Genomic DNA, 25,391 nt, shown 5'->3' with positions numbered 1-25,391 from the left:
GATGCACCAGCAGTGAGTTTGAGAAAATGAATCTGATGGTGCTAATATAAACAAAATATGCTTACTGTATGTTACTGTCTGATGTCAGTGGAATGTTATTGCCTCTACAGTAAATGCCCTGGGATTGTCAGCCTCATATTTTCAGGCAAAAGTAATGTTTGCAACTATGGGGGAAATAGTTCAAAGGAATAACGATGAAATGAACTTTCAGCTGATCATTTAACACGCAAACCCTTTGATGTAAGAATATCATTAATGAGTCAGCATATTGCTCCGCGGTTTGTAAACTTCCAAAAGTATTTAGAAAAAATGAGTTGTGATACACAATAATAGCTCAATTTTCTTGTGGCACACTTGCATGTTTTGCATTAGTCAAAATGGTTATTTTATTGCATGAAATAGAGTACAATATTTTCCGCTATATCAATACAGGTAGTACTCCCTAACACATCACAGTGAATTTCAATCCCTCAGACACCAAATACACATCATAGGAATCTCCACAAGCTGGATTTGCACAAAATATTTAACAGTTGTGCAACCTATGACCAGGATTTAAAAAGCAAAGTATTTCTTATGTTTTGTTTGAATAACATCTTGCACAGCTTTTTATCACTGGGATCCTATTGTGTTTCTCTCAGCAGACAGTCTGACTTGTCATAGCAAAAAAGGGCAGGTTTTTTTTTTTTTTTTGTAATGTAAATAATGGCTGCATTTGATTAAAACATTTATCTCTGCAGTAGACGAGTGCTAACTGGGAGCATGGAGATGAAATCTCGACCGCTGGTTCTGAGAATGTAATGGTGTCACTGCCATTTTCTTATGTTGGGGTCGGAGATGTGATGGTAGACCCAGGAAGTGCAGTCTAAAAGTAGCCCATTCACCTAAGGTCATACCTAGGATGTCTTTAAGGTCATCTGCATCCCCAAAGATCAGGGCCAGGCCGTTGAGGTCTTTGCTTCTCACAACATCAATGTACTTACTGGCAAATTCCATTCTTGCCAACTGAAAATGAGAAGAAAATGTAAACATTATCAACACTGAGGAACAGAACCGGCCACAATATGCAGAAGAGATTAACAGGAACGGATGAGGAAATGAAAGGAAACTGCATCTTCCACTCTGAGGCAGTTTTTTGGCCTCTGCTCCAAAATTGCATATCTATTATAAAAAGTGCAATAACTCTGGAAATACTTTGTCTATCTGGACAATTTTCTGCCAGGATAAAGGCTTCTGCGTGTTGGAATGTGGCAATATCAGTATATATATAACAAACAAAGTGAATGAAAATCTGGATTTTTCATTTTTTCTCTGGTTGGCCGATTCGCATGGTGCAACCACTTTTTGGATCGTCTGATCCAATAAAAAACCCACGCTCCGTTAGCCACTCAGAAGCCAAAATAGTTGAAGCGAAAAATGAACCTGGGAGTGACGATTGGCTTAGAAATCCCCCCGACCCCTATAACCAGCGCGAAAGGCGCTGAAATGGCTTGCGATGTGCATACAATGAAGTTCCTTACCTCTTTGCACACATCCTCTTTATCCATATTGATGATAGTTGTGATTGGTAGAGGAGCGAGGTTCCTCATCCAGCCAGAATCTTTCAGCCTGGCGGTCCCTCTGAGCTGAGCCAGCTGTGTCCTAATCGAGCGGTCCAGGTTCACCGTCGCCTCTTCAAAGGTTTTCAAGTCCTGTACCGTGAATCGGAAATCCATCTTGAGAAATCTTTCAAACATCTCAGGGTCTCCGTCTTGCTCGAGGAGGTCCTCAATCTGTGCACTCATCACATACAGCTCAGCCCTGGACTCACTGAAGACTTCCCACAAAGTCTTTGGATCAGCCGCGTCGACCTCGTCGTTAAGGTCAATGGCTGCTCTCTGCTGAGCGTCTTCCACACACTGGATGATCCAGCTGAGGCGGCAGGGCCACTGATTGGCCAGGACCACCCACGCTGCGATGTGGTCTGCTGGCGGAAGCTCCTTCTTCAAGGCCTTCATAATGATCACAGTCATTCGGATGGAGTTGATCTCCCTCCTCATGGACATGGCATCCTCGACCATGTACTCGTTCAGATTCCTCTTGCCGCTGGTCAGGACGCTCCTGACCGACTCCTCCACTTCCTCCTCGTTTGCATCCGGCGCAGCTGCGTCCCTGTCCATCAGTTCATAGGACTCTTCAGGGTCAAATGCAATCTCCACACAGCAACGTGTATGTTTGAGGCTCCCAGTTCCACGTTTACCTTTGCTTGTGATTAAGCTCTCTGGTTCTTTCGACATGCTAGTGAGGCTGTGGAATAGAGTGCGCTTTGAGTCGTCGCACAGTGGTGGGACAGTGAACGCCAGCGTCACGATGCGGCTCAACATGGCGTACGCTCGGTCTTCTTTGCTGAAGCAGCCGTCCGCAAAGTTCACCTTCTGCACGAGGACATCTGGGTCGACGGCGAGGATGGAAATGTAAGGACTCTCCTCGTCGGAGAGCAGAATGTTGATGGCATCCAGAACAGCGACTATTTTCTTGGGGGAGCAGCGGTCCAGGTTGGTGACCTTCAGCACCACACGGATCCGTCTCCGCTCAAACACCTCCATGAACCGGATGAATTGGGAGAGGAACCACATCTCCTTCCTCACCTCGTCCATGAAGCCCAGCTGGTTGCTGATGCGTTCGTTGTCCATTCCCTTCCTGATCTTCAGATCCGGGTTCAAGATGAGGTTCTTGACCATCAGGAAGGCGAACCTCAACGCGCTTGCTGCAGGGACTCCTATGGCGGCGATGGCCAGGCCCTCAATCACACCCACCTGGGTGGTTGTTCCATTCAGAGCCGCCCCTGGTTTCAGCTCGGGAAGGCCGAAAGTCGACAGGACTGCCAGGATGATGGTTACTACCACAAGGATGACCAGGCAGAGGAACCACAGAGGGCAGCAGCAAAACTTTTTGGACTTCCAATGTCTTGGGCTGTCCTCGATTGTCTGAATTTAAAAGAATAAAATGAAACGGAGGAATATTAGATTTCACTGGTCGGTCGTCTGTGTTTTCCCCACTCCGCATGCTCATCGCAACCCCAAATGTTTAGAGTGATATGTGACCCATATGTGATCCACTCAACATTAATTGACTTAACTTGTTGAACCCTTTTCATCTTCAGCCATCACCAGATGCATTTTCCCTTTCTCCACTACATATCCCAAAGGGTGGATGGAACTAATTACAGTGTGCTTGTGCTTAAATATGTATTTAGTTAAGTTATATTTGACTTAATATTATACATTTTTATTACAATGCTATATCAGTGGGACTTGAGTAGGAGAAAAAAAATTAAAATAAATAAAAAGGGTAAAAAGGAAACAAATCCACCCACCCTTTTGCTGGAGCAGGTGCATTCTGGGTGCCGGAAGCTAGTGAATTATCCTGTGGTTATGTTCACCTGCACTCAGGTGTTTAACGACTTTCTGCCGAGTCAACAATCATCGCTCTCTATCTTAAAAAAAAATAAAACAAAAAAACGGACCGCACAGTGCTTTTACAGCTCCAAATGTTTGGAAACACCGAGGAGCGCAGCGGGACATAGAGGACACGCGGACAGGCCATGGCGCAGGTTGCGGAGGCCCGGTACGTAAGTCGCTTCCAACAACGCACTCTTTCTCCACTGTGTTCGTCTTTGTTTGCGTAAGTGGGTCATTTGTGATTGTGGCCGCAGCCACTATTTGTTGTTTTGTCCGCCTTTGTCACGTTTTATCCTGCCGTTATTTGTGACTACCCGCCGCGGTGTCTCTTATGGTCGTGCTCGTTTTGAGTAATTGTCTCGGAAGTTATCAGCTGTGTACTCCGGGTGCAAAGAAAACATGCTGTTGTTGCTTTGGATAGAAGAGCTAGTGCAGACATACCGCATTACCCTTTGCAGCCTAATTGTGTTATTAGTTTTCTCCTACGTAATCATCACACACGTGTAGATTTCTTTTTACCGACCTTTCAAGTCGCTTTGCCTGTGAAACAAATGCGTTTCAACTGACTTACTTCGTTACTTTGGTCAAATGGCTTACTTTTACTTATGTTTTATTGCACTTTTTCTCCTCTCTGCATATCTTCTTTGGTGACCTGAGCACCTGTTCCAGTAATGAAATGAGACTGTCATGTGACTTTGTAGAAATACACCTGGCTCTCATCAGTCTGCTTTGAGAACAATTAAAATACTATTCAGTTTCATGCCCTGCAGCTGAGTAAAGCCACACGCCTGTAGACGCTCACAAACCTTCTTCTTGACTTCCTCCTCTTCGTCATGTTGAACCACACGGTAGAGGACGATCTGTAATTTCCCAAAGTTCACCTGCATGGCCTGAAACAGCCGCATGGCTAGCCCAGCCCAAAGCAGGTCACTGCCTGCAAAATGCCAGGCACTAAAATGCACATCGATGAACCTGATGTTGTGGTGCTGCTGGTTCTCCTTTGTCCAAATGGGCCGGTAGAAGAGCATTCGACCAATGAGCGCTACAAGGCCCCCAAGCGAAGGTGCAACTGAGCGCGGCTTGTAACGTCCCTTATATTTCCACTCAATATTCAACGCTTCTTGCTTCATGTACACTGAGGAGACAGAAAACATCGGCAGGTTGAGGTAGACCACATGTGGGGAGAAATCAAGACCGGCCACACATACAGTGCCAGTCAAGATGAGGACACACTTTCTCATGGATTGGAAGGAGAAAATGCGTCCGAACCTTTGACCAGTACTGTGTTGGGTCGTTAGCTTGGACATGGAGAGGTGATGTCTTTCTTTTGAATATTGAATGCATTTAGTGGGTCATTTTGACTAAAATGATGATGAAATGCTGTGGCGCTAAACCTGATTAAGGAGAAATAATCAAATATTTTCTGCAATAATGGATATTTATTCAATTGTTCAAAGCAAGAAGAGAAAAATAATTCAAATGTCTTGCTCCAGTGCACCACTTCATAGCCTTCCTTTGGTAGTTTGGAACGCCACTCGTGAACACCAAGCTGTTAAACTAGTTCAATATGATCTGCCAAGGTAAAACAAAACACAAAAAAATCAAACAACTGTACAGTACTCTGGTACATCGCTATTGGATTCTGCTCCATTTTGGTTTTCAATGTCACTTGTTCATACAACCGGAGTGTTCATGGTTTGAATCTTCACATATTTTCAATGCCAGCTAACTATTTAGTGTGCTCATTTGTGGAATTCCAAAGCCTCCTAAAGTGTGATTTATTTTCTTTTATTAATAAATGTACTACATATTTGTTAAGGTGAACAAGGCCAAGGTGGATTGTTTGGGCACAGTTGTATGCGCTGCCTCGCAAACACTGTATTTTTAAGGCAACGTGGATTAGAAAGGACCTCGTTGTATGTCCCATATTGCATATATGTGTTGGGGGGCTGGATATATAAGTTGTGGGCTGTTTACTTGAAGGATACAGCATCCACCTCATCAAATCAGGTCGGAAGTAGGTATTTGCATTGGCAGCTTCTACAGTCAACCATTGTTTCACACAGCCATTCTCACAGTGACTATTGTAACAAACTTTAAGAAGAGGTAAACGTGCCTGGGCTTTAAGTAGATTTAAAGCTAGAGCCATGCAGCAGACCGAGGTCATGAGATGCTGGGGGGCGGTGTCTTTGTACGTACCTGCCATTTGTCCGAGGATCCTGCAAATTCGATTCTGACATGAGGAGTAGAGTCCTACAGTAGCAGGCGATGAAACTTCTGTCAGAGTCTTAGACAGCGCATATGCATAAATATCATCTGTAGGGAGATTAAGAATATTAGAAATGGCATGGATAAATCCGGCACCTCTCTGAGCAAATGCACTACATTTTAAAGATTATTTGACAATCCTTTTCACATAATGGCCCATACTTAACTGAGAACTGGATCCCCACAGTGAGAGGGAGTAAAGGATCCTGCATTATTAATGCCAATATAATACATAATAATCCAATAATATAAAATAATTATTACATGAATAATATTTCATTCAGACGGACAAAGTCTGTAGCCCCAATGCGCACATCCTTAATTCAGATATTACAAGCATTTACACTCAGTTCATTATCATATTTACTTAAAGTTAAACTAAAAGTAAGACACACACACTAAAAGTGAGAACAGAGCCCCTCTGAGTAGGAGGGGGAGAAAGCTGTGTTGCAATTCCTCACCCTTGTTTGCCTTCGTCATGTCTACTGTGAGGTGGGGTGTGCAGCTTCAACATAAAATCCCTTTGACCTGCGGATATAGAGAAACGGCAGGGGAGCTGAGTTGGTGAGCGTGGCTTCGGGTCCGTCCGACAAAGGGTGCTTCCAGTCACCAGTGAGGGGAGCGCCGAGGCAAAATCCCACTGACTTGGACTCTCCCAGTGTACACATTGTATTACTTGAGAGATGTGTTAGTACGTGTACTCTGCAGTTAAATGGGAAAACGTCACATTTTGTCGGAATGTCAATGAGAGTGAATACGAGGCGAAAAAACACAAACTCACAACCTGCGTTTCTTTTTTCTGGTGATGACAAGAATTTAATGCATGTACTTTCCCTGAGCGCTGGCTGTTCTTTTTTTATGTGCAGGGAAATGTCAACAGTTTTGCTGTGTCAATGATTACCTCGCATAACCTAATGCCTTTCCCTGCCGGCAACATATTTCCTCTTTATGATCTTTCCTCCACAAATGGTTTGATGGCCTTATAGATCTTATACGGTCTTAACGGAGCAAAACGAAGTTATGGACAGACATTAGGTCCTGAAAAGGTTTGTGTTTGACTCTGATGGACTTTGATCAGTGTGCACAAAAGAATACAATGTTATCGCAACGCTTGGAGCTGTGTGCTCGACGCCTACAAAGAAACACGACACCTTGTAAGTTAAAACGATGCTACTGGGAAAACAAGCTTACCTGGTTGATATCAGTTCAAACCTTTTTTATTTTCGCTCATCTTTAAACCGCCACTTCGAACATGTCCAGGAAACAGAAGCGTGGAGCCAAGGATTAGTGAACCTTATACCCCAATGAATTCAATGTCATAAAACTTTACAACACCGACAATAGAGGGAAACCATGCACCTGACATCCAGAAGCCACGTCTGATGGACACTCTCCAGGAACTGACGTCACATGCAAAATGAAATTTATTTCTGAGAGATGGAGCAGAGGTTTGTTTCCATTCACCCTTTCACATCTGTTGCACCATACTTCTCCCGCTGCTCCCAATCTTTTCTCTATTCATGGAAGCGGAGGAAGGTGGGTTGTTCCTGAAAGCATAACGAGGTAGAAAAATTCCCATTCTTGCCATAGCTTCTAGCATTCACCGTCCAACTTTTGCCAGCCATGGAAAATGGAACAAATGAGTGCTTTTCATGCTGCAGCCGTGGCTCCGCATGAATCATCAATGTTTGGAGCCCCTGAGGTTTTGAATGGCTGCACTGCTCTTGCTGGCCTGAGCTGACGTGCATAGCAGCTATGATGCCAGGGCAGCAGCACCACAGCCTGTTCTGCCCCGGGGTAAGATAAGTTATGACATAACTGGTTAGTCAAGCTTTGAAAAACAAACGTGAACCCTAATTAAATTTGGCATATTTACATGCATTGGCGTACTTTTACCATCTGGTGTCGCAGTTTACCTTTCAAGTCCTTCACAAGCTGCTACTACAAATAGACATTGAAGTGAATCATGCCACGGTGGCTTTTTGTTAACGTGTACATTCCCATGGTGTATATTTTAAGCGACAAACACAGGTTAGTTAAATGTGGAAAAGGAGCTGGCTTTTGTACGCAGATGTTGACGTATGACTCTGTGCACAGTTACGTACATGAACATAATCATTCACTAAAAGATGCAGGCATATTTGATTTTAAATGCTTTTTTTAAACTTGTGTTATTAAAGATTGACCTGGCTTTTTTACTTGTTCCATTTGAACAGCAGACTAAAGTTTTCAGTGTAATGGTACACCACCACAGCAGCATTTTGTGTGTCAACGTGGGCTAAGATCTTATGACACAATGAATTACATAATTACTGTAACCATTTCTGCTGTGTGACAACATAAACACACCTGAATATCACTGCTGTCAACACATACAATCTCACACGTAGGAAATGTTTGAAATTATGTTTAGTTAGTGGACTTTTAAGATTTAAAATGCTCTGCCTGCTGCTGGATTCTTTAACTATTTTTTAATTAACTTGATTGTTCTAGTGAGGGTGTGTGTATGCACATGAGTTTGAGTGAAATGGAGGTTCTCAGTTATTGGTCAACCAAAACTTAATTAATTGGATTGTATCTCGCCTTTCTATGAACCCTCACCACATCGCCCTTTCAACACATACACCTTGCAGTCAAGTTAATGAATTCACCTCCATGATTAATCCAAGATAGTTCCAGACAAAGATGAATTGTCTTTCAGAATTGGACAGACTTGGAGTGATGTCCATTTATTTTGCTTAAGACAAAGGGGAAATGAAACTAATATTGTAATGTGTTAAGTTCAGTCGGGAGCTGGTTGAAAGGATCCCCTGCATCAACTGCCCGACCGAAGTGAAAATATGCAAATAGTCTCTAAATATATTTCATTCAAGTTGTGGTCCAACACACCAAGAGAGGGCGCTGAAGTATTATACATTAAAAGCAAGACAATGACGTTTGATCAGCAGCCCCACATTGCACTTCTCTGTTTTATTTGATATGTAGGAGGCAACCTGAGAATGAAAGAGGTATTCACTAAAAACCGCGGGTGCATCAAGAGCTTCAATGTGCTAGAACTTCTTTGGCTGGGCTGATGATCATTTCATGTAAATCAGTAACTTCAGAACAAACACACACGCATAGATTCAGAAATATCTATCTGCCTTTATCCCTTGTTCATCAGGACGAGCATTGACATGCAGCCTGAGCCTAATTGGCCTCAAGACCTCTTGTTGCTGTGATCTATTGATCAGCTTCACTGCAGATCGAGCAAAGTCACAGGAAGAGAACAGAGAAGGAGCCACATATACTAAAAGTGAGCACTGCCAAATCTGGACATGATGTCTTTGCTCCCCTGTCGGAGCTGTGCAGCAAGGGAAGATGATGATATTGGTCCTCACCCTGAGACTCAGGGGTCCAGATCCTTGCCACAACGTTTGTCCCTTATTGTTACTAAGGGGATGATGACAGCAACAAATGGGGACTTGTGAAGAATAATAATCCCAACAGAGACAACAAGGTGTAAACTCCTTAACGTCCGCTAAACACACTTTTTGTTAGATACCACTGTGGCAAGAAAAAGGCAGCTATGAGATTGCCACCGAAGAGCCCTTCATGGGCAGGGTGGGCGAAACGGTATGCATGCTGATCTTGTATCTATCCGCACAAGCATCCAAAGCATGATTATTTCTGGCTGCACCTTCAACCTCTTTTCCATTCACATTCAGATCCCAGATCACATCATCTCATTCTCATCTATTTCTATTTCGACTTCCTCTCCCTTCTCCAGCAGCGCCGCCATTTCAATGTAAATAGTGTCCCTCTCTCACCCTCTTAATCCTCCTCTCTCATTCTGTACAGCCTTCCTTCAAATCCCGGAAAAACTCCTAAGAGAAACATGCGCATGTTTATGAGGCCTGCCACACAGTATGTCCTTCGCTTCCTCGTAAAAGGTAATACATTCTTCTTTATGGCCGCACAAATTTCCCTTCTGTGTGCGAGAGCTACATTCCCATATGGTATTACAGTTATGATGCATGACAGGCTTACAATTCTCCATCCCTTCTGCAGCACACTGCGTGTACCTATCCTAAAGTTAAGGCTGTGACAACGGGCATCATTCCACATTTTTCTTTCTTTGCGGTTGTCTCTTTTGTATTCCTCTCCACGCTTAAATGATATCTGTCTTTCTCCCCGGCATGTGAGAGTACAGCTATCAGGTGCACAACGAGCTCTTCTGTGGGCGGTGGTGGAGCAGAAACGAGTGCCCACCCTTGTACCTTTTCAGCAACACACAACCTTACAGAAATGTGTGCGCTTATGCATGTCCACCTGCTGATCCTGCCTCCCATTTTATTGTCAATATTGCTCCGTTGAGGGGTTGATAGCTGTTGACAGGCTGAATTGTGGAGGTAAAGATGATGGACGCTCTTGCAGGAACAGAATAGTTGAGGTTGAGACCCCCTGAAGGGTGTTATTAGGTTGTTATGAAATCTGATCCCTATCAGACCTTCACTGAAGCATGGGGGAGGTATCTGTATAGCCAGATGCAGTACACGGCCCCTTCCTCCTATACCTTCCTCTTATCTACCCTCTCTCACACACGTTTTGTTTTATATTTCATCAACACAGACATCTCGCACTACATCATCAAAGCTCTCGACAAGATACTGGAGTACCCACTGATCAGTGAGAAATCAGAGAGGGAACCGCCTTCAGAACAATAATAGGTCTGCTATAATACAATCAAATCCTTGCACACACGTACTGTTCACAATACAGCAGGAGAGCATGGACCTGTTTGACGAGTGCACATATTTGTCTGCAAGATCCAAGAAAAAAAATTAATTTATTTCTCCAACTCTGTTTGGGGGAAATTGATTCATTTGAGTGTATTTACATTCAGGCAATTTTACTTTTGTCCTTATGTTTTCTTTTGATAACATTTTTTGTTACTGCATCTTTTTTGGTGCTGGTGGTGAGAATCCAGTGATTGTTGTCGGTCCACCACTTCAGTCCAAACTGAAATATCTCAGCAACCTATTGATGGGTTGCCATGAAATTCATGATCCCCAGAGAATGAATCAAAATCACTTTGATCACCTGATCTTTTCCTTGTTAGGTTTGTGGTTTGAGCAAAATGTCTCACTGGATTGCTTTAAAAGTAGGTGTCTCCCTTGCAAAAATAATCGTACCATTAAAGTTTTTACAGTTTATCCCAAGATATATAACATTTAATGTTTTCCTGATATTCAACCATCCACAAAACGTTATCATCACCCTTTGCAGTATTTCGTGTTTCCTGCTGCAAATTGGAGCGACAAGCTGTACCTGCTAAACGCCAGCATGTTAGCATTGACTTTTTGATTATGTTAGAATGCTGATGTTAGCATTTAGCTTAATGCACCACTTTGACTAAGTACAGCATTACAGAAAAGCTTGCACAGCTGTAGCGTTTAGGTCTAATTTAAATACTGTATAAAGACCTTTTACAGTTTATAAAAGTCACCTGCTCTGGATGTGCTTTGAGTATTTGTAAAGATCTAACTTCTCAAGCAATAAAATATTCTTTGGGCGGGCTAATACAAAATGAATGTACACACAGCAAAATCACAACTAATTTTTAAAAATCTCCATTTGCCAACATTGCAATGAAAATATACCCATGTAAGATTAGTCATTTTATTGAAATTGACTAGCAGGTGCCTGCGTTATGTTTCTGACAAAGACACCTTGGGCAACAGGAGTAAGTGCTGGCATTGTTATAGCCTCTGCACAGCCAGCACTGTTACAGCTAAATGTAATATTTTTGCCAAAGCTTTGAAGGATTTCAGATTGGTAATTCTATCTATTTGGAAGTAAATATAGAAAGATCAGATTTCACGTGGTAAAACGCTGCTTCACATAGTAGGTTAGAGAGAGAGATCATTGCAGATTTGTCATACACCCAAGTTGTAACTGAGTTTTTAAATTTTAGTAACATGTGGGAGTGTCACATGTATGTGTCAAAAAAACAAGTTGACACATTTGTCACAGGTTTACACATCCATATGGAGCTCTATACGTTGCAGAGGAGTTTAGATGATCAAGTTGTCTACATATGTGCAAAGGTTTTTTCTGCTCTTTTTTTTTTTAAACTGTTGAATCTATTAAAAAAAGTATTCAGATGTCATGTCTGTTTGCACAGGCAGAGCAGCTTCTCAAACAACCAGGCTGGAGAAAAGGCAATAGGTCGACAGAAATCTCAGCGTGCACGGGAATCCTATTTTGTGCAACAAGAATCATTTAGAGTGTCTCTCCGAGCTCACTCTAAACCCCTTCTGTCAGCTGTGAGAGAGCACGCTCTAATCCATTGTCACTGGGTGGATTCATTTGCATAATTCCACTATTGTGCAGCCCCAGATCCTTTTCCGCGTCCTCCCTCACATGTGAAAAGACGACGGAGAAGTAGAAAAAAAAAAGAACTCTCCCAGACCTTCTGCTACTTGTTGCTTGGGAAACGTGGGTGGAAAAGCGATGGGAAGTACAGAAGGGCACGAAGGAGCGAACCGGCAAAGGAAAAAGTGGTGCCAAAGTTAAGAGATGGAGCTGGTGGCGGAGTGTAAATATGATGACCAGGGAGCAGAGAAACGGAGGGAGAGTGAGCCGAGGACAAGGGAAGTAGAGACAGAAGACTTGTAGAGAGAAGAGAGGAAACCACAGTTCAGTGAATGGGATGCATAGCAATTTTCTGTTACTTAAAAAGTCATTTATCTATGTCGACAGTCCGTTAGTCATTTATTCGAGTGTGACCAACACGCGCACACATGTTCATGTGTGTCACTGTTTGTGTGTTGTTGTTATTGTTGAGTGTATGATGAGGCTGTATTGCTTTCTCCTCCAGGGAGGAGGAAGCTGGAAGGAAGAGAGGCAGGAGGCAGTGCTAAATTGTATAGATACAATCAATATGTAGTCAAGGGGTGGGGCTGAGCCTTTAAGAGTGTTTTACAGTGTTAAATAGATTATTCTTAAAATTTGATGTGGAAACCTCTTCAAAGAAGAACATTTTAGAATGATCACTCATACTCCGTGATTACATTTTCCTTTTTCTTGCCCCTTTCAGACTGCATCAAAGTCACTGTGAGACTGTCCTCCCAAGAAAAGTATCAGCAGTTTCAACAATACCCCAAAAGCTGTATGATTACCCCTCAGAATTTCCTCTCCCAATGCTAGCTGAAGTATTAAGCATGTTAGTATTATTATTAATATTGTAAATATGTATATTTTAACAAGACATTACATGAAATGACAATTTTTGGGTTGTACGCACACATCTTTAAGACCCATAAGACAAAACCTTGACAAATAAACTCAAACCGAACTGCATGGCCAAATGCCACTGTGTATCATTTAGAGAAAATATGTTCTTTGTTCATTTGGATGGGGGTGAATTGATTCAGATTCAGTGGGACTAACCAGGAAGCATCTCTTGCCCTCAGCTTAGAGACTGCACCCTGTTAACCCCGCTGGCATGGAATGAAAACCCTGCGGAGCCGTGTCCTCTGTCTCCCCGGCTGGCTGTCTCTTTCTCACTGCGTGCCCTGCTATGATCACCATGATTCATTACACATAATCAGCTGTACTAATGAGGTCATAATCAAGATAATTTATGCAATAATTAACAAATACTTCTCTCCCAACACGCACCTGTAAAGAGTCCAACAAATTAAAATGATATACAACTGCGGAAAAGTAAATCATAAATACCCAGTCCATTAAGTACTGTCTTGGCACTGTTGGAGCCTTATATATTGCCATTTTGAAAGCTTACTGTATTACTGCAGTATTTTGCACTATTGATACCAAATGGGTTTTGTTTTATTACCATCAATTTGTAATCACCATGTCAACACCCTCAAAAAGACCAATCCAAAAGCCACAACAACAATATATCCATGTAGGGCTGGGCGGTAAACCGGTTCTGCGGGAGACCAGGGGTACACCAACACCACTTGTGCCCAAGAGAGGAGCTGTGTCTGTTTGGAGGGTTTTTGGTTTTGGAATATCCAACGTTGGATCAGAAAATTTAAATATTTAAAATAAATAATAATAATTAAAAATATCTATTGCAAAGTCTGTCAAGCCTCTGCCGGCAACAAGGCAGATCTAACAAGCCAACTCGCCAGCCAGTTACGAGCGAGTTGGCCAGCGAGAGGCGAACAGCTGTTCGGGTAACCGGCGGCGGCCCTTTTCGGGGTCGATGAATTAATGTGTTCACTTGAAAAAGCTATCCTGTCATATCCCGGGATACCGTCAGAATCTTTCTAAATACCGTGATATGGATTTTTGGCCATACAGTCCTATATCCTTGTATGATTAGTCATTTTATTGAAATTGACTAGCAGGGGCCTGAGGTTTGTTTCTGACAAAGACGCCTTGGAAAACAAAGCCACAACAGTGCAGTAGTGTAGGAGTTGAACTGTGTAACATCTCATCACAACTCGATGGGCTTTACATTGATGGGTGGAACGGTATCAATACGGCCATTTCTTGTAATACTTTGTTGCTGTTTAAATGTTGCTCTAGTATAGTATATAAGTATAAACCATTTAACATAAACTAGTTGGCTAAACTAACATTTTTAGCCGGCTCAGAAGCCGACACAACAAAGTGGCTTGTATTTTGCCAATACAGATGTACAAATATATCTTTATTAACTAAACTTTTCACTTGATTGCGACCAACATGATGAGCCCAGATGGTCGTGTCATGGCAGGTCGCTGCAACGTTTGCTGGCTGACAAAGCGCAGCAGAGTACAGCAAAAGAAGATGGGTTTTTCATCACACAGATTCTTTCAAATAAGTCTGGATTTGCCCTAACACTGTAATGTAGTGCCAAGAATTGGCTGTGACATCTCCAATAATCTATATTTTTATATTAACTATAGATCGTATGATTGCTTGCATGTATTTTATTACATGTCATTTAGCTGACGCTTTTATCCAAAGCGACTTACAATAAGTGCATTTCCAAATAGAGATACAAACTCAGAAGAACAAGTTTCATCAAATAAGAAGTTTCAAACCATCTTAGAAAAGTGCCATTATAGGTACAATTTAAGTGCTACCATTTGTTAGTGCTACGGTTTGCTAGTGTTTTAGTCAAGGTAGAGTCTAAAGAGGTGTGTCTTGAGTTTTCAGCGGAAGATGTAGAGGCTCTCTGCAGTCCTGATGTCATCAGAGAGCTCATTCCACCATCTGGGAGTCAGGACAGCAAAGAGTTGTGATCTCGCCGAGTGCTTTTCTCTCAGAGAGGGAGGAACAAGCAGCTTGGCAGATGCGGAGCGGAGTGTGCGGGTTGGGATGTGGCGTCGTAGGGACGTAGACTGGACCCGATCCATTCACAGCATGGTATGTGAGAACCAATGTTTTGAACTGGATGTGGGCAGCCACTAGTAACCAATGAAGCGAACGGAGAAGTGGTGTGGGATATTTCGGAAGGTTGAAGACCAGTCGAGCTGCTGCATTCTGGATAAGCTGCAGTGGTCGAATATTTGAAAGTAACTCTGAAGGTCCGCTCACCTTTGCAGCGCATTTCACTTTGCGCTAGACAGATAAAGTTACTAAGTAGCTTAGAAGTAGTAACTTACTTTGTCTAAAATTAGTCAAGTCTCTCTGGAGCAAATCAGACGGCAAAAAACGATTGCATATTTGACTGATAATGCACAACACAAAAGAAGTTTGTAGTAGCAATGCACTTGTCATGGAAAACGGAACAAGTAAGTCATGTCTGTTATTGCGTCTCAGAAAAGTTGTTGATTTATAAAGATGTTTATTCATCCAAAAATATGGCCTTGCTCATTTTTCAACAATGCGTCACATTGAAATACTAATCCTCTCAAGCTGTTCAGTACAGCGGCAGCCTTGAAATGTCGGCCAATGCCGGAACAAGACTGGCTTCAGTGTGGGCCGCCCCTAGGGGGAAAAGGAGCAACGCTGAACCAGAAAATATATTTCTCATAATTATGAATACCAAATGATTTCCATAATTCACTGAGCAGAGCGGCAAGACGCTGCAATAAGGTACAGTAGGTTCTGCAGAGGTGTCGATTGAAAATATTGACTTCATGATTAGACATTTCATACATACTTTGTCTTGTTTAAGGTGCCAAACAGCTGGTTGACAATAGAATCCAGACTCAAACAGGAGGAACGAGGGCTGGTCACTTGTGTCGTTCAATTTGTTTTCAGTTGGGAAAGAAAAATCCAGGGTTGTATTAATGATTCAACCATAATTGAAGCCCCCTCAAAGCTGCAGCCATAATCAGATTACACTTTTCAAAGGTTTGCATTTGGAGTTCATGCAGCTAACACTGGCCCTATATGTTTATTCATGTAAGCCTTAGCCAAACTGAGTAGACCATCCATCAACACACGTCGGTTGGAAGTGACTTCCGCTTTCTTTTCTCTCGCTCGCTGTTCAAGACCTCCCCTCCCCGCCCACCCCCCCACCAGAGAGCCGAGTGTGAACAGCAGTCGCCGCGGCGGAGTCCCGCAGAAAACAAATGGCATCTCTGCTCGTTCTGTCATGGATCATCAAAGGCTTCCACAGTTCCACTCAGTGTTTGCACAACAGACGTGGGGCTAGTGATTGCTAGTTAAGACACATCATGCTAAGAACTCCCGCTGGTCGATAATTGTCACAACGTGGCAAAGGGCTGCAATCGCGCGTCGTTATGTGCCGCACCCACATGCCGCCACATACATGGTCAGACACACATACACACAAATAAGCATACTATAATGGGCTACTGTGTAGTTTAAATTCTCTTTGATGATGTGGATACCCCCTGCTGTTCATCATATTACTCTGTTCACATCAAACAGGTTGTTCGGGTAAGAAAAAAGGGGCATGATGACAAGACTGCAGCTTATTCTGATGCCAAGCTTTTTGTTCGGATGAAAAATAGGTTTCTTTAACCCCCCCTTCTTTTCTGTCAATATAAAACGTATTATTCTTCCCCGTAGTTTCAGCCTTTATGCCTTTTGCAACTCTTGCATCTGTTTTCCTCAGCCGTCTGTGCAAAAAACTTCATATCCTTTTTTTTCTTTCTTTTCTCTGTCCGTGTCTCGTGTTTTTCTTGTCCTGATTTTTTTTCCTTACAAACTGCCTCCCCTTCCATTCTCCTCCTGAGTCACCTGCAACTCGTCGCAGCAGGCCACCCCATCATAGCTGATCATCCAGACAATGTCAGCGTGAGTCACAGTTCACAGATGATAATTCCCTGCCCAGCTGCTGTGCAACCTGGGACTCACTGGGCTCCTCTAACCTTCAGTCTGGTCTGTGTGTGTGTGTCCATGCATGTGTACATGTGTTTCTACAAATTATTTTGTGCAGAATGGAAGCAGGGGAAAAGGCAATGCATTCCCTATTGTGTCTATTTTTGACGTGTGTAAATGCATTTGTGCACTGAATTTGGTGAACTGAAGATTTGTGCGCTGCTATCTGTATATTTGAGCCTATTGGTATGGATAGCATAGCTTGATCTCAAGCCTGATCTCTACTTGCTACCTTCAAGCCGCCCCCTCCCATCCCGTAATACCACCGCTACCTCCAAAGCTCTTCTAACCTTTCTCATGCACACCCACCTGTCAATCAAGTTCATTGCAGCGCAGCAGCATGGTGACACTTTTAGTGTAAATTGAACCCTCAGTTTACATCGGAATAAACCAACATCCATTATCTTTTATTCCTAATGTAACCCTTTGCAGAGCCATTATTAATTATAGCACGCAGCACGGCGAACCTCCATTGGCTGATAAAACATTTGAATGATGTTGGAGCCGTTTGTAGATAAAGTTGCATTGGATAAATATTAACATGCATGTTTTCTTAAATATGAAAATAAAAATAAATATATAAAAAAAGTCTCCTTGTGATGAGTCAGTGGAATTACTTTCCTTAAGTGGTAAGTACGTTTGCATGAACATTTCCTCATAAAAAAAAAAGTTAGGATAGCATTTTGTTCCTCTCGTCATTATGTTAAAAATCACTCAAAGGGCACCAGTATGCTTCAAAGGAAATGGTTGTCAGACTAACAGCATCTGAGACGCCTTTCCCCATTCCTTTACATCACTTCGAAATGTCAAAAAATTGATCCACATTGACAGAGAAATCTGTTGCCGTTAAAATTATGCATGGCTTTCTTTTTGAGATGAGGAATACGTTTCAACAGTTCCACTTCCCTTCCAAAGATTGAAGGTAGGAGTTTGGTGCCAGACAGGTGAACAATAGCATTTTCAGCACTTCACTTTAGTCATATTTAGAGATTACTACCTAAAACATTCGGAGGCTAAGCCCGCTACAAGAACGCATAACATGAAAAAAAAATACACAACCAATAAATCCTCATCTAATTTTCCACTCTCCTCAGTGCCTCGTTGTCCACAAAGTTGATAAACTCAGCGCTTCTTTTTCTTTGTGGCTCCAGTTGATTTACTTCAACTCCCTGCCGCCGTTGTTGTTGTTTATTCTTCCCTTTCCCCCAGTCACTGGTTCGTCTTATTCATCTCCTCCTTGGCTCCACCCTCTTTTGCCGCCAGCATGGAAAGGGCTATTCTGTGCATTTCATTTTTTCCCTTTCCGCTACACCCTTTAAAGCAGCGCATTGCACGATCTTGCATCATATGTATTGCAACATGGAACTGAAAATGAAATGTAAAACACAAAAAATTCTAAAGTGTATGTCTGATCTTTCTGTGACACAAGTTTCTAAGAACATCTCGGCCTCGCAACAGGTGCTCTAATCGGAATGACGGCAGTGAAACCGTGAAACGTCTGTGGTAAAATGTCATGTCAGTAATTGTCTGCTACCGCTTATCCGCTCTTCAGCGAGGATGGGCTTACAGTATTTCCTGCTCCGTGCCTCTCTTAATCAATTCACCAAGAGAAGGTTAAATTCTCTTCTCACAAGCCACGAGCTCCACCTGTGGGGGAGAGCCTCAAATAGAGATCAGACTGCAATCAGCTGACCGTCCGTGTCATTACAGGATTAGCTCTACCCACAGCATGGTCACATACGTCTGGAAGCTTGTCCAATATTGGGCAGGTAATAGAGCAAGTGACTGCATGTCCCCTGGGGAAGATTAGTGCCCCATGTCCCATATTAAGTACAAGGCCAGGGAGTAACAAATGACGCGTAACAGAAACGGAGTCCACTGTTTTACAGTTCAATTTGTCATTGTCCTAGATGCTTTTTTATAAAGAATAAATCATGTCTTGTTTGATTACCTAAACACAGAAATAGGCCTGTAGCAATAAACTCAAAATTAGAAACCTCACTAATGGTAATATAGTGTGATATTTTAATGCCAACAATAGGAGTGCACACAACCTCTGTAGCCATTATATTCATATTATTTACGTTTTTTAAGTATTTGCAATTGGAGTGCCAAGAATGTATGCTCTGCTAGAACCGTCAGCAGTGCAACTAGTCTTTCAGAGCTGCTTCTTTTGTATATTTTTTTTTTGTACATGTATATTTTTTTTCCTGGTCACTGTTATTTTCAATGTTGCCTAAACAGCTGGGCTTAACAGCTGAGCTAGTTGCTGTCACTTTTTATCGAGCCCTTCAATCATAATGGAAGAGAGGCAAGACAAATACTACGAAGTAGTGCACTGTAGTTGGCTACATTTGGGCAACAAAAACAACAACAACTATAACGGGGAAACGAATACGCATAGCCCGGTGAGTCCATTCTCTCACTCCATTTGCTTTGGCCTGATCCATCTGGAGTGGGTACTCTACTGTGTGCTGACAAATTCACTTTTGCAGATATTCTGTATCATAGCAACCAGATGCACCCAGAATGCAAAACACTACAAACGTCTACACAACACTACACGTCTGTGTTCTACAGAAAAAAGTTTCTTTTTTCATTTAATGAACAACAATAGACTTAAAAGCTTATTTATACAGCATGGAAATTTGTCATTTGCAAAAAATTCAAATGACAAAAATATCAGAATCCTGGTCTACATGCAATTTACAAACAAATGCTTTAATTTACATGTAAAATAAACTCAATAGGTAATTTGCACTTCATGCATTCATGGTCCACGGAGGATAGACATTGGTACTTTGGTGTCGTCCTGACTTATATTTCTTTCTCTACTCAGAAGGGCCTGAATGATCCCTTGTTTTGTCTATAGCAACCACCAAGTTTGACATTTGCTATTTTGAGTCTTGAGAACATCTCAATAGCTAATGGACTGTGATAATTGGTTCTGATGCTAACCAAGTGTTATCCAGTTCTCAAAAAAGTGGATTTTAAGACTGTTCAAGTCTGCAGGGATATGACACTCTCTCAAACATATAATTTCACTTAATATCACAATATACATTGCACTTATAGAGGTTATAGAACTTGTAATATGGCTACCGATAGGCTTTTAGGCAATTAACAGTCAAGCCAGTAGTGTTATTTGTGCTTCCACTAGCTAGGCATAACTATTTCATATTTTTCAAATGTAAAAGATTTAAACCACAAATCAAACTTTGCTTGGAATATAATCAGCACTATCTACACCTTTTGAACGCAGAGGGGAGAGAGGGACTGCCGTTGCTTGTGGTCAGCTTTGAACAAGCAGTATTCTCATTCTTTAATTCTTTAATGATGTGCATAGAAATCCCAAAGTACAATCTGTTGTTTTGGTGTTTGAAATCACAGTGAACAGGGCGCCAGCCTCTGTCCTGATGGAAGCAAAGCAGCGAGTGTGGGAGGAGTTCCGGGTAGCTATGGAGAAAGACTTTCGGTCGACACCAAAGTGCTTCTTGAAAACCATCCGGCACCTCAGGAGGGAGAAAAAGGATATGATCCAAGCTGTGTTCAGTAAGAATGGGACCCTGTTGACTGAAACTGAGGAGGTTATATTAGTGGAAGGAGCACTTTGAGGAACTGGGGAAGGATCATCGTCAATCTTCTGGTGGAAGTCACTGAGGTAGTCAAGCCCTGGGGATTGATGAGATTCGTCCAGAGATACTGAGGCCAATGGTTGTTGGGGCGCTGTCTTGGATGAAACACTTTTTCAACATTGCATAGAAATCTGGGACAGTGCCTAAAGAGTTGCAGAGCGGGGTGGTGGTACCTCTTCAAAAAGGGGGACCAAAGAGTGTGTGCCCACTACACGTGTATCACACTACTCAGACTCTTGTAAAGTCTACTTCAAGGTGCTGGAAAGGAGGGCTCTGCCTATAGTCGAACCACAAGGAAGAAGAACAATGCAGATTCCATCCTGGTAATGTAACAGTGGATCAGAATCTACTCTTGCAAGGATGATGGAGGGGGTCTCCGGTTCATCCAGTCTATGGGAGTTTTGGGGACCTGGAGAAGGTGTATGGCCGGATACCCAGAGAGATAATGTATGTTGTGAGGGGGGCCTCTTCTTCGGGCCATCCAGTCGCTGTACGCCCAAAGCGAGAGTGATGTTCGGTTTCTATGCAGTAAGTCGGACTTGTTTCCGGTGGAGGTAGGCCCTGGCGATGCCCTTGTACAGGATATCGAGGAATAGTCTGGGTGGAAGAGGGTCTATAGTTCGTGGTGATGCAGATCTCATTGCTGCTATTGTTCGGACAAAGTGGTCCTGATGGCCTTAGGTTTGTGTAATCCAACTCTCACTGGAGCGGTTCGCAGCCAAGTGTAAAGCGGTCGTCGCGAGGGAGCGGAACATGGAGCTTGAGTTCGGCTGAAGAATCGGAGCAGAGGGATTTTTACCGCACCCGCTTTACCGTGGTAAACGAAAAGAGCGCTGAGCCAAAAGGCAAAGTCAGCTGGGAAAATTCCCCGGGAAAGACCCAGGACTAGTTGGAGATATCATACCTCCACACTGGCCTGGGCCTGAAAACCTTCGGATCCCCCAGTCAGAGCTGGTAGACGGGCAATGGAAGTTTTGCTCTTGCTACCCGACTCCGGATAAGTGGTTGAAGATGAGAGATGAAAATATATTTTGGGCATTTACTTGTTTTACTTATGGAAACATTTAGCGTACAGCAAGGCCGTAATGCACTGTTTTACAAATGAGATGGATCAATCTAAGTCTTGTTACTGTTCAATAATCCACAATGGATCAAACAGTGACTGTGAGCTTCTCCAAGTGGATAAACCAGGCTATAGTTGATACAACAGTAGACATTATCACTAATAGGATATACTTCACTTTTTAAGAAAGTGTAAATGCACTCTGTGCATACATGCACCCAAGCTCGCACGCACGCCGAAATCGACAAATACCCACATCACAATAACTATGCCAAGGTAGTCTGTTGAGAATGGTGTTAGTCTTCTCCATCTCGGTGCTTGAATGGGCCTCATTCCTCTCAATAGTTCCTCATTATCTATCCTGCTGGTGTTTGAGTTTGATTGATTGGCCATAAGATATGCATGACCCTCATGAATTATTGGGAGAGAACAACCAATAAATTGTTTTAGGTGGCCTCTGACAACAGTGTTACTGGCCTGGCATATTAAATAATTTACAATCCTGCAAGTTACACAGGCCTTTTGAAAATAACCCATTAAAAGCATCATGGTGACATTTCTCCAACATTAACACCTCCGTTACAGTTCTATTTAATCGAGGGGGATTTGTCATCAATCACATTCCATCAGGCCTTTAATAGGATACAGACACAATCTGAGGGGATGAATCTGGAAGAATCTGCCCAGTTGGAAGGGGAGTTTTATGAATATTAGCAGGTTAACCGCGATTGATGTTATACCCTATAAAGACACAACTTTAAACGTATTAACTTTCAACTTTCTTTATCCAAAATACAATAATATGTTCAGTGTTAAAGTAAAGGCATTACAAATTGCATGTTATAGTACTAATATAATATATATTAATACACAATTCTGCATTTTGAAAGATTCAAGAGCACACGTGTAGTGAGATGAAACCGTTAATTTCCACAGAATAATTGCTGTTCTTTCACCATATACCCGGCAGCCTGTCGTCACTGATAAGTTGAGTTTGGTATAGATTCTTTGTAATAGCCGGTCAAGCGCTGCGTGACCCTCTTTCACCTTCCCTGCGTCCCATGGGAGAAGTGAGGAGACAGGAGGGAGAGGAGGAGGGGACGGAAAATGGGGAAAACGGAGGGGACGTTCACCCCGCCACCGCTGACCTTCATGTCCCAAAGGAATACGAGTCAGACATCAAAAACACTTGAAGGGCTGTGTGACTCGGGCAGCCTCCCAGCAACAGCGCCTTCTTCCAACAGACTCAAGTGGCAGTTAATAAGTGACCAATTCATGCAAGTTCTTGGAGTGCTTCCCCGTGTCGCTTAAGATCTGGCTTCAACTAATGTTAAATCCATCGTGGAGCAACAGATGGATACTTTTTTACTTACAACCTTACCTTTTCTTTGGAGCAAATCCCTAATATTCACTGATATGGATGAGATCTTTTGATGTGAGGCTACTTTGCAGAGCCTATAGTGCATAGATATTATTGGGGTTGTTTAAGTGAGCTCTCTGAAACAGTATCGACTTTGAAGGTCCGCACACTTTGTCCAGCGCAGTCCTGAATACAAATGATGTCCATGACCAAGAGGCAAAGGGTCAAGTACTTCTTTACACACAGGTTCCACACCTCTGATTGATTTGAAAAACAAGATCATATGATTCAAGCTCATGAATTCTTTTTAAGATTAAAATGTTGTCGTGAATGTGACTCCTGCAAGCATTGACGTGAAAAGAGTTGTAGATGAAGGGAACGAGTGCACATTCCCCACCTACCTAGACCAACCGCGTTTGATCCAAACCCCACTCCTTTGAAGTGTGTATGACTTTGTGCTGGGCCAATAAGGCCATGTGTGGAAAAACCTTGGATGCAAGTGATGTCATAATTCACACACACACGCCACATGCACATTTATGTGCAAATGCATCAATACGCACTCACACCCACACAGATGGGAAAGTAAATGGGAAAATGTTTCTTTCTCCCACAGAAATATAGCTTCAAAAATGTTCTTCAACCAGTTTTCTTTTCTCACTCCAGACTATCTCAAATGGCAATCCAAATTTCATCAGATTGCCCATTGTGAGCTGGGAAAGTAGAGAAAAAAAGTCTCAAGAATATTTCAAATTTGGGGTTCAGACCAACACAGGCTGTTAGAAGTTAAAAGTTTTTGTCCTGGTCCAATGTGGTCAAGATGTGGAAAAAATAAGATGAAATCTTTTCATTTGAAGCCAATGTGATATGTAGGTGGTGAAAATAAAAGTAAGGTGGTTCTAAAAACTTTTGAGGACATGTGTGTGTAATTCATCAGCAATAATCAATATGAAAGGCAAATGACAATGAAGCAAATGTCAAAATTTTGGTTGCTAAATAACCAAATATCTCCAGTCTCCAGGAAAATTGCACATATGAACCCATCTGGAATAGATTTGTGCTCCCCCTATTAGCCAACTTTACAATAATTTTGCTGACATGGCCATGACATCGACATCAATCATTTGACCAACATGTTGCAAGTTCGAAGTTGATGCCATAATGAAGGATGGAATTACCGGCTCTCTGGGGGTAGAATAGTGGGCAGCGTTCAGGCAGTTAATGGCGGTATAACACAAACATCATGTTTGAATCACTGCAACCTTGACCGGTTTTTGAGCATGCAGCATTTGCTGACTCTCAAAATCCTCTGCACGTTCCCGCAGTAGAATGCTACATTGGCCGTGGACAACACAGATGTCCACACTTACGTCCCTTACAGTGTGTGAAGTACACGAGTGCTCGGAGGAGATTGTTTTACATTTGAGAACCCCAGAGGCCTTGACAGTAAACTAAGGGGTCATTCGGAAAAATCCAGAAATTAAAGTTTTTTTTGCTGAAATTGTGCAGTTATCCTTCATTGTTAACCTTGGTGGTGTGTGTCTAAAGCTTGTTTACAGTGGTGTAGTCGATGCATTATTGTAGGCAATATCCTAATTGAGTCTTTGTACAGCTTCAGCATAACATTGAAGCGCAAGGTAGAAGGGACCCCCTGATTGCCAGGTAATTCAAGCAATCAACTGTAAACAAACACGCACACGCACCCATACACTAAGAGAGAGGACTAGACCTTGACTCATGTGGAAGACCTTTTGTCCTTCTTAACAGGAAAAACAATCAATAGCCAAGTCATATAATTTCCCAGTGGACTTCCCAGCACACAGGACTAATATTTTGTCCGAGTGGCCATGTCTCCTCCGAGAACACATGTTCAGACATGCTCCTTTTTCATCTACTTGGGTTCGGTTCCAGAGTTCAGTCTTTTTCGTATTGTTAATGTTAGGGATGCTGTTTTCTCATAATCTTAATCTTATGGCTGTTATCACAAGCACGGCCTGGTGGTTCAATTTAAATGAGGAGTGTGTGTTTTTGTTTTTGTTTTAAGCAGCATCCACAGTACATTTGTACATGTTTTACCCACAATTTGTAGAGTTCAGTTTTACAGTGGCATGAAGTGAGCAAAACCTACTCAAATTCTGCTGACATGATTACCTCAATAGCGGCCCAATGCACTTTATGCAAGACAGTTGTTTTAAAATATACGGTAATGAGAAGGACATTTTTAACAATTGCCTGCCTTCACTCATATCCTGGAAAGGATCATCACATCTGGCACATGGATCGGTAATGATCCTCTTCATCAGCTTATGTCTCCGCAGTAGTAAGTG

At 42.4% G+C, this 25,391-nt stretch overlaps 1 protein-coding gene across 1 annotated transcript; it reads right to left on the bottom strand.

Annotated features, from left to right (window-relative positions):
- Positions 1 to 47: 47 nt before the first annotated feature.
- Positions 48 to 7,270, bottom strand: nkpd1 (NTPase, KAP family P-loop domain containing 1). The gene is made up of 6 exons (XM_037490684.2): positions 6,900 to 7,270; positions 6,170 to 6,410; positions 5,640 to 5,756; positions 4,247 to 4,575; positions 1,521 to 2,966; positions 48 to 1,005 (listed from the first exon to the last, which is right to left on the bottom strand). The coding sequence occupies exons 2-6, from the start codon at positions 6,186 to 6,188 to the stop codon at positions 751 to 753; spliced, it is 2,166 nt and encodes a 721-aa protein (XP_037346581.2). The 5' UTR covers positions 6,189 to 6,410; positions 6,900 to 7,270; the 3' UTR covers positions 48 to 750.
- Between the last annotated feature and the right edge of the window lie 18,121 nt (positions 7,271 to 25,391).

Source organism: Pungitius pungitius, chromosome 4 (assembly GCF_949316345.1).
Source record: "Pungitius pungitius chromosome 4, fPunPun2.1, whole genome shotgun sequence".
Lineage (NCBI taxonomy): Eukaryota > Metazoa > Chordata > Actinopteri > Perciformes > Gasterosteidae > Pungitius > Pungitius pungitius.
Note: the sequence above shows the minus strand (reverse complement) of the source record. Positions and strands in the feature narration are given on the sequence as shown.

Excerpts from the sequence above, each read along its gene's own strand:
- nkpd1 (XM_037490684.2), bottom strand. Across the intron at positions 4,576-5,639 it reads GATCCTCGGACAAATGGCAG|TGTACATGAAGCAAGAAGCG; the intron begins GTACGTACAAAG and ends CTGTCTCCTCAG. Across the intron at positions 1,006-1,520 it reads AAGAGGATGTGTGCAAAGAG|TTGGCAAGAATGGAATTTGC; the intron begins GTAAGGAACTTC and ends TCTCATTTTCAG.